The 15,094-nt window shown below is 44.6% G+C and overlaps 1 protein-coding gene across 9 annotated transcripts in view; it reads left to right on the top strand.

The window, feature by feature from the left end:
- The window catches only part of DGCR2 (DiGeorge syndrome critical region gene 2), a 99,336-nt gene that overhangs the window by 70,524 nt on the left and 13,718 nt on the right, over positions 1-15,094 (top strand). For all 9 annotated transcript variants that reach the window (XM_072723465.1, XM_072723464.1, XM_072723466.1 and 6 more), the window contains one exon: positions 5,338-5,514. In XM_072723465.1, the coding sequence (XP_072579566.1) occupies positions 5,338-5,514 (177 nt within the window). The remainder of the gene's footprint in view (positions 1-5,337; positions 5,515-15,094) is intronic.

Below are 15,094 nucleotides of genomic sequence, written 5' to 3'. Positions count from 1 at the left end.
CCCACGTTGTATAACTTGCTTATTTTTAACACCTGCTCAGGGGCATCTGGGTGGCATACTGGTTGTGCCTGCCTTTGGCTCAGGGCGTGATCCCAGTGTCCTGGGATCGAGTTCCTCATCGGGCTCTCCAAAGGGAGTCTGATTCTTCCTCTGCCTATGTCTCTGCCTCTCTCTGTGTCTCTCATGAATAAATAAATAAAATCTTAAAAAAAAAAAAAAAAGATGTGCTCAGTCCTGCACCTGGACACCCATCCTCCCCCTATCTCAGCATTCCCACTTCTAGGGGCTCAATTCCCATCACAAGTGGGCTGAGGCCATGTGTGCCAGAAAGGAATGCCCTTTATGATCTCTATCTTCTTGGGATCCCTGGGTGGCGCAGCGGTTTGGCGCCTGCCTTTGGCCCAGGGCGCGATCCTGGAGACCTGGGATCGAATCCCACGTCGGGCTCCCAGTGCATGGAGCCTGCTTCTCTCTCTGCCTATGTCTCTGCCTCTCTATCTTTCTCTCTCTGTGTGTGACTATCATAAATAAATAAAAATTTAAAAAAAAAATGATCTCTATCTTCTTGGCCCTGGTGCTCACACCCAGGGAGTGTGACTCACTTGTGTGCCCTGACCTATCCTGACCTAGAATCTTCCATCAGCAGTGAGGAAGCGGCACTTGGGGGAGGGCCAGGGCTCAAGCTGGCCTAGAAGGCACATTGTGGAGACCCTGCCCTCTGAGTGAGGTGACTGTCAAGCCGGAGTGGAGTCAGCCAAAGTCAGGCCACAGTTCTGCTGAAGAAAGGCAGCCCTGAGAGTGAGGTCGCTGGTTCCAGCAGAGGAGCATTTGGGAGGATCCACACAGCTCATTGTGGGCCCCAAGGCAGGCCCATTCTGTGGGGGCTGTAGTACCATACTCCTTCCTGGGTGAGGCAAGACAGAGGCAGACAGCCTGCTGTGGGGAGGCAGATGGCACACTGGTAGAAAGTGAGTGAAGGTCAGCCTGCTGTAGGATGAGCATGGAGGGTGTGGTTCTTCCAAGCTGAGGGAGCAGGGGGACAGAGACACAAGAGGAGATGGCAGAGGAAGTTCGGTGTTGTTGCATATGGCCATGTGTGCCACGCTAAGGACAGCTTGTGTGCAGACGGAGTCGGGGTGTCTAGGAACAGTTGCCGCCACTCCAGCAGGTTGAAGGCCTGCCCTACTGCATAGGCAGCAGTGGAGAGGTACCCTAGAGGACGGTCTGCTGGTACAATGACATGGTCTCCTGCCCTTTCAGACTTGCCTAGAATCTTATCACTTGTCACCAGGTCACAGCCATCAGATCTAATGTCATCCACCTAAATTACCGACACCTCCAACCTGGTCTTCTTGCTGCCAACCCCACCCACCCCTGTCTCCTCACACAGTTGTCTGAGATTCCTCTACTCCTCCCCCTTCTGCCCTTGTGGCTCCTTCTCTCAAGAAAGCCTGGTCCTCACAGTCCTGCGGCAGCCTTTTCCTCTGCCCTCCCTCCCAACACCCTGCAGCCCTCCTCTCTAGCCACATGCCACCTTTGCTGCTGCTGTAAGCCCTTCCTGGGATGCTCCTTCCCAAGCTCAGGTCTTTCTGGTGCAGGAGAAGGTACCACAGGCGGCCTGGCCCTGGCTGGCGCCTGGGAGGGCTCAGGGATTGGGTGGAGCAGAGCCTACTGTGTCGGGTCGTCTGGACTGCACGAACTATGGGGTTTATGGTGAACACCTGTTTCCCCTGGTGAGTCTGGAGTCGAGATGCCCAGGGACTCCTCCAGGCAGGAACACCACACCCATGTTGCTGCAGTTTGTTGCTGGCAAAGGCCCTCACCCTCCTGCCAGGTGGGAGAGTGCTCAGGAAGTCTGGCCTGGATGCCCCCAGACTTGCCTGATGCCTGAGCTGTCCCCTCTCTTGTTGCTGGTGTATCGTGCTGTGTTGCTGTAATAAATCTTAGCTGTGACTGCGGCTAGAAGCCAGGTCCCTTGAATGCTTCTAGCAAAGCCGTGAGCTTGTGCGTGGCGTGGGACTCCCACCACAAGCCTTGTCACCCCTCCCGTCCATTCTCTGCTCCTGTGGCACTACTCCGAGGCCTGCCTTAATCTCTGTGCTCCAGCTTCCTTTTTACCTGTAGTAGTTGTGACCTTCCAACATCACGAATACCTCACTCATTAGGTCTAGTAGTCCTCTGTTTCTGGCCTTTACACCCCTACCCTGTTGTGAGCTCTGCAAGGCAAGGAAGGATCTCTGCCTGCTGCTGTTGCCCGGTGTACCCCGAGTGCACGTTTACAAGATGGGGCCTGTGAGCATTTGTTAAGTCAGTGAGGATGATGATCAGGAGGCCATGCTAGATGCCTGGGGCTGCCCTCACAGAGTACCATGAACTTCTGGCTTAACACAAATTTACTTTCTCACAGTTCTGGAGACAATTCCAAAATCAAGGTGTTAGCAGGAGAGTAGAGTTCTTTCTTGCTCCTTTGCCAATGCAGAGTGGCTCCTGGCATTCCTTGACTTATGACAGCCACACTCCAGGCTCTGCTCCATCTGCCTGTGGTCATTTCCCATGTTTTTATCCTCTGTGTCTTCTCCCTTTACAAGGACACACCCCAAGTACTGAATGATTTTACCTCGAGAGCCGAATAAGGTCATATTCTGAGGTTCCAGGTGGCCATGAATTTTGGGGGGATGCTTCTCAACCCACAGCAGATGCTAATTGAAGATCACACTGAGTGTGTTGGGGATTAGCTGCATTTATCTCCTAGCAGAGAGAGGATGGAGCATTTTTATGAAACTGGAGTGTAAAGTGCCATAGAAAGGGCACATAAAATGAAGGCTTGAAAGAAACTAAGTTTGGCAAAGAGGAAGCAGTCTTCTTAGTCATTGGTTTCAAGAAACTACTGTAGCCCACATGACCTCAGGGTAAACAGGGCTTCTGACCAGCACAGAGCAAGAAGGCCCAGCTGGTCCTCTGGGCACATAGTGGGTGGGAGGAGCTCCCTCCACTTGGCCTTCCCTGTGCCCCTCCATCTGTGCGTGGCTTGGTGGGGCCTGAGCCACCCTCACTCCCACCCTCCACTCTCAGTTTGGCTCAGGCAGGTTCCAGGGGCTGTGAGCAGAATGGGGTGGGGACCAGGTCCCAGGACTCTACCCTGAGAGCATTTGTGGCCTTGGTCAGAACTTTGTAATCCTGTGCTGACATTGTACTCTGGGCTGGCAACTAGACTCAAGGCTAGAGCCTTTCTTTTTTTTTTTTTTTAAGGTTTATTTATTTTAGAGAAAGAGAAAGAGAGCATAAGTGGGAGGGGCAGCAGGAGAGGGAGAGATAATCTCAAGCCCAGTCCATGCTGAGTGCAGAGCCTGATGCGGGGCTCAATCCCAGTACCCTGAGATCAGGACCTGATCTGAAACTAACTAACAGTGCCACCCAGGCGCCCCTGAAGACTTGGTTGTTTTGGGTTTGTTTGTTTGTTTGTTTTTATAAAGGATGGGATAAATCTGTTTCGTTTTCAGCACATGCGACAAGAAGCCAAATAGTGAAGAAAACTGTTTTAAGAAGGAAGGCTTCTGGGCACCCCCAGCGCTAAACCCCAGATCAGTGGTTTAGCGCTGCCTTCAGCCCAGGGCCTGATCCTGGAGACCCGGGATCGGGTCGCACGTCGGGCTCCCTGCGTGGAGCCTGCTTCTCCCTCTGCCTGTGTCTCTGCCTCTCTCTCTGTGTCTCTCATGAATAAATAAATAAAATCTTTTAAAAGAAAAGAAGGAAGGCTTCTCCCAGGTAAAGGGGTATCTGAAGAAGAAGAGGGCACGTGGGTTATAGGAGACCTCGCTGGGGAGCAGGGGGCTGGATGACACAGTGCTCATGGCAGTGCCCACTCTTAGCATCAGAGGCAGGCTCCCCAAATGGTGTGAAAAGACATCCCAAGGACCCTGGCCCCCACCCCTACCCTCCCTCCATGGTCCTCCTGTGAGTCTGACCTAGCAGGGGTGCACTGACATTGACTGTGCCTGTCAGCTGGAGACTGGGCTTCTATCCCACCACGCTTCCCCAGAGTCCCTCTTCCTGACCTTGTCAGGGGGCTGGGAGGCATTGTGCCCAGTGTTTACAGAATGAGGCCCCATCTCCAGACTCGCTGGCTCTTCCAGACTGACCTCCATGCTTAATATTGGGAGCAAGTAGAGTTCAAAAGGCATGCATGACAATACCATGTTGCTGTTAAAGGGTAAACCGCATCGCCATCTTAGTAAAATTAGAAGTGTCTCTGGTGACCCACGTCCAGGTTAGCCTCAAGGAATCTTGTGGCGGTCCAGTGTTGGAGAGTTCTCTGAGGTAGAGACTGGGCTCTGGGGGCTGGCTGTGCTGTGCCCAGATGTGACCTGAGTCCACCTCCTGGGGCAGGAGAAGAGAGGCCCCCTGTCCCTGTTCTCCACCACAAGCCCCCACTCGGGCTGCCGGGTGCCACATGATTTTTGATTGCCTGGTCCCCGGGTTGAAAGGCAGAGTTTCAGTGAGTGACAGTCCCCTGGAGTTGGGAGGGGGTTCCAGGGAGCCAGTGCTTTCTAGCTCGCCTGGCCTGATGATCCCCCTGCTAGGTTGAAGGAGCTATGATTCTGTCAGAATTGTGTGCTCCTGGCACGTGCAATAGGTGCCTTTTGAGCCCTTCTCTATTTACTAGTTGAGACCCTGTTAAAGGAGAGGACTCCCCTCCCCATTTAATTGTTGTTTATCCATATGAACACATACATTTTTTAAAAAGATTTTTTTTTAATTTTTTTTTTAATTTTTTATTTATTTATCATAGTCACAGAGAGAGAGAGAGAGAGGCAGAGACACAGGCGGAGGGAGAAGCAGGCTCCATGCACTGGGAGCCTGATGTGGGATTCGATCCCGGGTCTCCAGGATCGCGCCCTGGGCCAAAGGCAGGCGCCAAACCGCTGCGCCACCCAGGGATCCCTAAAAATATTTTTTTTATTCATGAGAGACACACAGAGAGAGAGAGAGAGGCAGAGACACAGGCAGAGGGAGAAGCAGGCCCCATGCAGGGAGCCCGACACAGGACTCGATCCTGAGTCCCCAAGATCAGGCTCTGGGCTGAAGGCAACGCTAAACCACTGAGCCAACCGGGCTGCCCATACTCACACTTTAATCGACTGTGCTGTGGCCCATTACTTTATCCTTCACGTTGCCCAGAGCTGTGCTCCTAGGAACTAGGGGAGGTCGTGAATGAATGCAGTGCAGCTAGTATTTGGCGGCCCACAGGCCCTTTGATTGATGGTCCAGTTTGGGGGGCCTTGGTACCCACAAGGACTGCCTGGGATTGGTGTGCTGACATTGTTATTTTTCCCACAGGTTCCTCCGAGGTGTTCCTGCCCCCAGACCCCATCTTTGCCTCAGCCGTGTCAGAAAGTGACAGTGTCTTCTGCGCTCAGCTCCAGTGTTTCCACTTCCCCACCCTCCGACACCACGACCTGCACAGCTGGCATGCAGAGAACTGCTACGAGAAGTCTTCATTTCTCTGTAAAAGAAGTAAGCCACCTTGGCTGTGACTCCTAATGCGCTGTAAGGAAGTGCTTCTCATGAATACGTGGCTGTCTGATTTCTGGACCTTGGTGTCAACCTTGAGTAGACTTGGACCTCACGGTGCACCAAGGCAGACCCCTGCATCATAGTGGGGTGGCAGGAGCTCCTTGCCTGGCTCACACTCCTCTGAAGGTACGCCACTGCTGTGGCAGGAAGGCAAGGATCCCGGTAGCAGTCAGCATCTGTGAACAATCCTTTCTCTTTCGCAGGATAGAGGTGCTAATTCCTGCCCTCTACATCTCATTGTTGTTTGGAGCTGACATGAGAATGGTGATGGAGGATTTGCCACATCTCCTGGTGTCTTGGAGCCTCCAATTCCCCTGGTCACTTACTTACCCACTGTCTCTTTCGGTCTTTCCCAGACTGCTTACTCTACATCTGGACCACTCCCCGGCTCCATCCGTGATCTTTCCCTGTCCCTCAGCCCACTCACTCACTCACATTCCACATCCAGGTCTCTTCCAGTTTCAGGGACTCACAGTGTGTGGTGCTTACTGAGGGCAGGGACAAATCGCACCCAGAGGCAGCATGGGAGGCAGGCTGATGGTCTCAGCATCATTAATTTGGACCATCGTTCCTTTTCTGATAATTTTTCATTCATCAAGCATTCATAGATATTTGAGCCTATTTCTAGACTCCATTCTGACCCTTGGCTGTTGTCAGTCCCATGCTGATACCACATCGTCTTCATAAGAACTTTGCATCCTCTCAATGAGTGGTGGGCTTCCCTTGTTCTTGCCCCTTCTGTTGCCAATTCTCAACCTTTTATTCTTCACCTGAATTTTAGAATCCTTTTTCTGAGCTCCATTATTAGAACTCTTACCTGGTTGGATTCTGCTAGATTTTCTCTTTAGGCTTTTTTTTTTTTTTTTTTTTTGTCTTCTTTCAAATCTTTGATTTTTTATTTCTTTACATTTTTTCCCCTGGTGTTCCTTTACTTGCTAAGGTCTCCAGTGTAGTGTTGACTAGAAGTGCTGGTAGTGAGCCATAGGTTTATCTTCCCAGCCTAAAAGAGAAAGTTTTTGGTGTTTCACCATTAAATATGGCACTTTAAGAGTGAGAAAATACCTTTTTGAGGTTAAGGAAGTACCCTTCCATTCTTAGTTTGCTGAGAATTTCTACATTACAAAAATGTAAACACTTTTTCTGCATTTATTGGGATCGTGTGGCTTTTCTTTTTTACTGATTTATATTATTATTTTGCTTATATGATTTTATTTACCATTTCCTTTTTTACATTAGATCTCTGATATTAAACCATCCTCAGGGTTTTTTTTGTATATATATTGCTAGCTTTGCTTGGCCGACATTTAGGATTTTTGAAACTCCTCTAAGAAGTGATCTTGGCCTGTTATGGTGCTTTTCTTTGCTCTCCATGACTAGTTTTTGCATCACATTTATATTCGATACTTGAAATGAGTTGGGAAGCATTCTATTTTACCAGTCTCTAAGTCAGTTTGCACTAATTGCAAATGATCTTGTCCTTAAGTATTTGATAGATCATACCATTTAAGACCATCTGGGCTTGGGAGGCCAGGGACTTTGTAACTTGTTATTTAGATACACAGTTGGTACTTGCACAACATGGGTTTACATCCACTTTTTTTTTTTTTTTAAAGATTTATTTATTTATTTGTTTGTTTGTTTGTTTATGATAGACACACAGAGAGAATGAGAGAGAGAGAGAGAGAGAGAGAGAGAGAGAGGCAGAGACACAGGCAGAGGGAGAAGCAGGCTCCATGCAGGGAGCCCAATGCGGGACTCGATCCCGGGACTCCAGGATCACGCCCTGGGCCAAAGGCAGGTGCCAAACCGCTGAGCCACCCAGGGATCTCCCACATCCACTTTTTATATGGATTTTTTCAGTAAATATAGTAAACTATTGTAAATGTATTTTCTTTCCCTATGGATTTCTTTCTTTCTTTTTTTTAAAGATTTTTATTTATTTAATCGTGAGAGACACACAGAGAGAGGCGGAGACATAGGCAGAGGGAGAAGCAGGTTCCTCAAGGGGAGCCTGAAGTGAGACTCGATCCCGGGAGTCTGGGATCACTCCCTGAACCAAAGGCAGACGCTCAACTGCTGAGCCACCCAGGCGTCCCTCACTGCTTATTTCTTCCAAACCATTTGGGAATAAATTGAGGATATTGTACCCTTGAGGCCTAAATACTTGGTGTGTTTCCTAAGAACCAGGACACACTCTTACATAACCGCTGCACAATTATCAAAATCAGGGCATATAATATGGGTATAGTGCTATACAGTAATCTACAGTTTATGACAGTTTTGTCAGTTGTTTCAATGATAATGCTTTATAACTATTTTTATCCTCGTCCAGGATTCAGTCCAGAATCATGCATTTCACTTAGCTGTAGTGTTTCTTTAATTTCCTTTTTGTCTTTCAGTTTGAGTAATTTCTGTTGACATATTTTACTAATTCTTTCCTTACCTTTGTCAGTCTGCTCATAAGCCCACTGATGGCATTTTTCACCTGTTTTTGACATTTTGTCTATTTTTCATTTCTAATGTTTCTATTTGATTCTTTCTTTTTTAAAAAAGATTTTATTTTAGAAAGAGAGACAGAGACGAAGCACAAGCTGGGGGGAGAGGCAGATGGAAATAGAGAAGCAGACTCCCCACTGAGCAGGGAGCCCAAGGCAGGGGACAATCCCAGGACCCCTGAGATCATGACCCGAACTGAAGGCAGCTACTTAACTGACTGAGACCTTGGCACCCCATTTGATTCCTGAGTTTCCATCTCTCTGCTGAGTGTTCTATCTTGTATATCTACCTTTTCCATTAGAGCTTTTAACATATTTTTTTATTTTTTATAGTAAGATATATTTTTTAAGATTTTATTTATTTATTCATGAGAGACACAGAGAGAGAGAGAGAGTCAGAGACATAGGCAGAGGGAGAAGTTGGCTCCATGCAGGGAGCCCAATGTGGGACTCGATCCCGGGACTCCGGGATCACACCATGAACCAAATGCAGATGCTCCACCGCTGAGCCACCCAGGCGTCCCGAGTTTTTAACATTATTAATCATAGTTATTTTAAATTTTCTGTGAATGGTTCCTTTATCTGAGTGTAGTTTTGTTGATCCATTTGTCTCTGGAATGTTTGTGGGTTGTTGTTTTTTCTCCAGCTTTTTGTATGCCTTGTAATATTTTGTCAAAGATCAGACAATTTGTGTAGAACAATAGAGATTGAGTTTGATAGGTGATTTTGCCTTTCCTTCTGATAAGACTTCTTTACTGCAGTGGTGGTGGTAGGGTCAATATGGGCAGGTTTAGGCCTGAGCCGTGGATATCCTCTGTGCATCCAAGCCTTCATAGTCAGTAGATGCCTTGTGTTTAAAGTGGAGCTGGTTTTCCAGAGGCTCTTTTTAATACCTGCTCTGCCCTCTGCGTTAGATCTTCCCTTTGGGCCACTCCAGAGAGCCTGTCTCTTGCAGCTGTCTTCATGTGCGGCCTTCATAACTGCATCTGTCTTGCTGCCACCCAATGTTGTGGGTCCTCACAGAGGGTTTTCACCAGTTCCCTGAAGGCTCCCAGTGTGCTCTAAGTGGAGGCAGTTGGCATAGGAAACTGGGGGCAGGCTACTACAAGCCAGGCAGTTGAGGCAATTGATCTGAGGAGCATATATGGCTTTCTCTGCTGGGTACTGCCCTGAAAGTGGGGGAAAAATGCAGGAAAGCTCATAGTCATTGACCAAATCCTAAATGTTCTGGGCTGGTCACTGCAGAGGTGATGGGTCAGAGCTCTCCTGTCATATATGGCCTAGCCATTGTCTGTATATTTAGTCTCATAGATACATCATGAGGCACAGGGTATCACTTGGCCCTGACATTGGTGACATTAGCTTTGATCCCTGGATTAAGGTTGTATCTGCCAGATTTTTGCTCTGTAAAGTTCTAGTTTTTTCTGTTTTGAAATTAATAAGTGATATGTGAGGAGATCCTTTAAGGAACAGAAATTCCTGTTCCTCATCAAACTTGCATCTGCTGATGTTAGCCATGTGTTGACAATTTTCTGACTACATCATTCCTTCCATAATTACTAGTTGGCATTCTCTTATCGGAAAAGCATTCCCTTTTCCCCCCATTTATTAATTTATTTGTATTAGAATGCACTCTTGGATTTTTATTATATAAAATGGTTTATAATTCATGAGTACCGGGATCCCTGGGTGGCGCAGCGGTTTGGCGCCTGCCTTTGGCCCAGGGCGCGATCCTGGAGACCCGGGATCGAATCCCACGTCGGGCTCCCGGTGCATGGAGCCTGCTTCTCCCTCTGCCTGTGTCTCTGCCTCTCTCTCTTACTGTGTGCCTATCATAAATAAAAAAATAATAATAAAGTATATTTAAAAAAAAAAATAAAAAATAAATAATTCATGAGTACCATTATTTATTTTTATGCTTAATTTGACCCATTTATGCTTGCCTTTTTTTTTTTTTGCTTGCCTTTTTTTTAAAAAAAAGATTTTATTTATTTATTCATGAGAGACAGAGAGGGAGAGAGAGCGAGAGAGAGAGAGAGGGAGAAGCAGGCTCCATGCAGGGAGCCCAATGTGGGATTTGATCCCGGGACTCCAGGATTACTACCTAGGCGGAAGGCAGGCGCCAAACCGCTAAGCCACCCAAGGATCCCTGCTTGCCTTTTTTTTAAATTGACATTTTTATTGAGATCCTGTAGGTTCAGATGCATTTAAAGGAAATAAAAAGCTCCCTTATACATTTTGCCTGATTTCCCCAAATGGGAACATTTTGTAAAACTATAGTGTAATATCATAGCCAGATATTGAGTTGTACACAATCCACTGATTTTATTCAGCTATCTCCAGTTTTACTTGTATGTGTGTGTGTGTTTTTTTTTTTTTTGTGTGTGTGTGTCAGAGAGAGAGAGAGAGAAAGAGGGGTTTATAGAATTTTATTTCTTGTGTAGGATCCTGTAACACAGTCAAGATATGAGTAGTTCCAGCACCATAAGGAGCCTCCCTATTATTCCTTTATAATAACTTGCAACCACTCTCTGTAGTGGAAGAATTCTCCAGTGAAACCATGTAGGCCTGAGATTTCTTTTTGGGGGAGTTTTTAAATTATGAATTCAACTTATTTGATTGTTATCGGACTGTTCAGATTATCTATTTCATGTTGAGTGAATTTTTGGTAGGTTCTGGTTTTCAAAGAATTATCCATTTCTTCTAAGTACTCAAATTTATGGGCATAGAGTTGTTCATAGCGTTCTCTTATTAATTTTCTTATCTTTGCAGGATTTATAGTGATGTCCCCTATTTCATTCCTGCTATTGGTGATTTGTGTTTATCCAATTTTGATTTTGTCAGTCTTGCTAGAGGTTTATTAATTTTGTTCATTTTCTTGAGAACCAGCTATTTGTATAATTGATTTTTCTCTATTTTCAATTTCACTGATTATTTCTCTTTATTATTTCCTTCTGTTTGCTTTCTTTTTCTAGTTCATCTTGTACTCTCTGGATTCAACCTTTTCCCAAGCCTTGGAGGACCTGGGCACTAATTATGCTCATGGCTTTAACGCCCTTTCAGTGGACAGAGCTAAGACGTGTGTGTGCGTGCATGTGTGCATGCATGTGTGCATGCGTGTGTGTATATATATATATATATATATCTTGGATATAGATTTTTGATACTAATTTAGTCTTAATGATTATAGACATATTCAAGTTTTCTGGTTCTTTTTCAGTCAGTTTGGTAAGTCCTGTTTACCTAAGGCATTGGCCTACGTGTCTGAATTTTTTACTTCATTCTCATATAATTCTCTCAGCATTCTTTTACAATTTTTGAAGCATTTGTATATCATTATGACCTCCTTTTGATTCCTAATATTATTTATACATAATATTTACATTATTCTTTCTTTTTTCTTGATTAGTCTTACTGAAGATTTGGCTCTTTGATTCATCTTTGTGAATAACCAGCTTTGGATAGTAATTGATTCTCATTGTTTTATATCTGTTTTCTGTGCCATTAATTTCTACTGTCAGTTTCCATCCTTTTACTTTCATTAGGTTTACGCTTTCTTTTTCTTCTAGAGTTAGGCCCTTATCTCCTTAAATTTTAGTTTTTTCTAACATAAGGCATTAAAGTTTAATTTTCCCTGTACTTACAAACGATGAAGTACACAGATCTTAAGAGCAAGTTTGTTGAATTTGTATACATGTGTAACCATTTCCCAAATCAAGAGGTGGAATATTTCCAGCCCCTCAGAAGATGCCTCCTGTCCCTAACTAGTCTGTGTATTTTCCCCTTCCGCGAAGTCATTCTTATCATGGGTTAGTCATAGATCATATACTGTATTTATAGTCTCAAATTTAGTTTAGTGGCTAATGTGTATTGTGGTTAGATAACATGATATTTATGTTCTATTGTTAGGAGTTTTATTAGTATTCCTCATGTGCTTAAACTCTTGGCGGTAGGATTTTTTATACATTTATTAGCTCAGGCTTATTGATAGCAAGTCTGTTTTGACTATATGGGTATAGTAATTGTTAAAAGAGATGTAGTTTAATCTCTCACTCTGGATGTTGATTCATTCATCCATTTTTCCCTGATAATTCCCTAATTTTAGCTTTATCTGTCTTGAGAGCATGTTATTGGGGGCACAAGTACTTATAATATCTGCCTGAATTGAACCTTTTTATCATGATGTAATGATTCCTTTTATCCATATTAGTTTTTGTTGGTTTTGCTTAAAGTTTTACTTCTTTTGGGATCCCTGGGTGGTGCAGCGGGGGATCCCTGGGTGGCGCAGCGGTTTAGCGCCTGCCTTTGGCCCAGGACGCAATCCTGGATACCCAGGATCGAATCCCACGTCGGGCTCCCGGAGCATGGAGCCTGCTTCTCCCTCTGCCTGTGTCTCTGCCTCTCTCTCTGTGTGTGTGACTATCATAAATAAATAAATAAAATTTAAAAAATTTTTTTAAAAAGTTTTACTTCTTTTGCAGTGGTGGGTGCAAAATGGTGTTACAATAAGAGGCTTAATAGCCAGACTTTGGATTTTTTTTTTTTGTTTGTTTGTTTGTTTGTTTGTTTAAAGATTTTATCCATCCACTCATGAGACACAGAGAGGAGAGAGGCAGAGACACAGGCAGAGGGAGAAGCAGGCTCCATGCACCGGGAGCCCGACGTGGGACTCGATCCCGGGTCTCCAGGATCGCGCCCTGGGCCAAAGGCAGGCGCCAAACCGCTGCGCCACCCAGGGATCCCTACCCTTACATTTTTGAAAGGCATAATTGATTTATATTTTTAAATCTAAAGATAGTCAAGGTCTCTAACTTCCTTTGTTCCTACAAAGACCCTATATTGAGAGGTCAGCACTAAGATCCAAATTAGAAATTTTTGGAATTTGCTGCTCAGTAAGTAATCTTTTTTCTCCATAATGGAGTCCATAATTTCCAGTGGGCCAGTGCCATTTTGTATTCACTGATTGAGTGAAGATCTAGACTGCAGAGAAGCCTAATTTCTACTCACTGTGCAAACCACCTTTTTAAGAAGGCTTAAAAAGGGACATTGGGAGGATGGTTAAAACCAACTCTTATCTTTCTTACAATTCTGCAGAGCATATGCCCTGAGTCTGCAACTTGGGTATGCCTCCCCTTCGTTAGATGATGAATTCATGAGGGACTTCACAGGCTGCTGAGGACAAGTGCACTTTTGAATGAATTTCAGTTCAAAAGCTCAGTTCTTGGAAGGGCCACTTTTTGACACTGGAGAAGACACATGTCCCTATGCACCTGAAAAAAAGTTTTAAAATAAAAGGCACCAAAAGCTCTATATTGCTTTAGCTCCAGTTGTTCCCCAGGTTCTGACTTACATTTGTCCATTATTTTAGTTTTACTTTGTGTTTACACTTCTTGAAATTCGAATCACTTGTTTTATGAAGTCAGCATTTAGGCACCTTTCCTCAGGTGTTCATCATTGTCTTTATTATTTCTTCCTATATCCCACTTCTCTCTGGGTTCAGCTTTTTATTCCTCAAATACAGCCTTCAGAAGCTCTTTGAGATGAGGTTGTGTTGTTAGTACTACACCCTTTCACTCTCTGAATGAAAAGTCTGTATTTTTTAACCCTGAATGTTAGTTTAGATGGGTATAGATTTGTTGATTAACAGTTACTTTTTCTCAAGACTTTGAAGGTGCTATTTTATTGTTTCTGCCTGTTCCTTGCTCTGAACTGTCATATACCTTTTCTTCGTTTGTTTGATGTATTACAAATTCAAAAACTCTTTATCATCCTGGTCCATCCACAAACAGGCTGTAAGGACCCCGTCCAGGTGGCCAGGTGCCCCATGTATGATAAGGCTGGCCTCTGCCATAAGTTCCCCTTCTTGCCCTCTCATGACTGTGACCTAATAATGATCAAGTCAAGTGTTCCAGTGAGATTTCTTCATGCCTTTGGTTGTGTACTCCATTCTGACTCCCCACAAAGCACTTGCTGTGGGGTCCTTGCTCCTTCTCTGCTCCCTGCCCACTTGGTTAAGTGGCACCCTTGGTGTTCTTCCTGTGTGATCCTTCCTGGTGTGCAGTGACTCTGTCGGTCCAGGGCCTATGAATATAATACACTTTGCTTTCCTGTACCTCCTTTATGCCTCTCTTGTGGCCATACCGGACTGACCATCGCCTAAAAGAACATAGAACAGTAGGTAATCGTCATCTCTTGTTGCTTTTGAGAGTTTCTCTTTGTTAATACACTGGGGTTTTATCACATTGTGTCTAATTATTGATTTATTTTTATTGGTCCTTTTAGGACCCTTGGGGATTTATGTGTTTTATTAATTATGGGAAGATCTCAGCTATCATCTCTTTATTTTAACAGCTTTATTGAGATATAATTCACATACTTTACCATTCACCCATGTAAACTGTATCATTCAGTGCTTTTTAGTATATTCACAGGTAAGTGCAACTATTACTACTAATTCCATGTATATATACATATACATTTTATTCAGGTTAGCATCAGATTGATACTAGGTGCATTTCCGTGATATGTGGAAGTTACCTCTTAAAATTGTTTTTCTTTTCTTTCTTTCTGTGGTATTATTATACACACTAGGTCTGTTAGTGCTGTAAACTACCAATACATTGTTGTTAAGTACCATCTCCAGTCATTTCCTTAGCCTAAAACGGCTTTTATTCCACATATCTCCTTTGGGCTTACTAGCAAAAAAAATACATTTCTATATGTTAGAGGTCTGATACTATGTTATAAACACATTATTTTTTTTTAACTTTTTATTTATTCATGAGAGACAGAGAGAGAGAGAGAGAGAGGCAGAGACCTAGGCAGAGAGAGAAGCAAGCTCCATGCAGGAAGCCCTAAGTGGGACTCAATCCTGGGATCCTGAGATCATGCCCTGAGCCAAAGGCAGATGCTCAACTGCTGAGCCACCCAGGCATCTCTAAACACAGTATTTTATACAGTTGCCTTTTTAATCATTAAGAGGAAAAAAATACTCATTTATATTGTTTTTCATAATTACACAATTA

Source organism: Vulpes vulpes, chromosome 10 (assembly GCF_048418805.1).
Source record: "Vulpes vulpes isolate BD-2025 chromosome 10, VulVul3, whole genome shotgun sequence".
Lineage (NCBI taxonomy): Eukaryota > Metazoa > Chordata > Mammalia > Carnivora > Canidae > Vulpes > Vulpes vulpes.
Note: the sequence above shows the minus strand (reverse complement) of the source record. Positions and strands in the feature narration are given on the sequence as shown.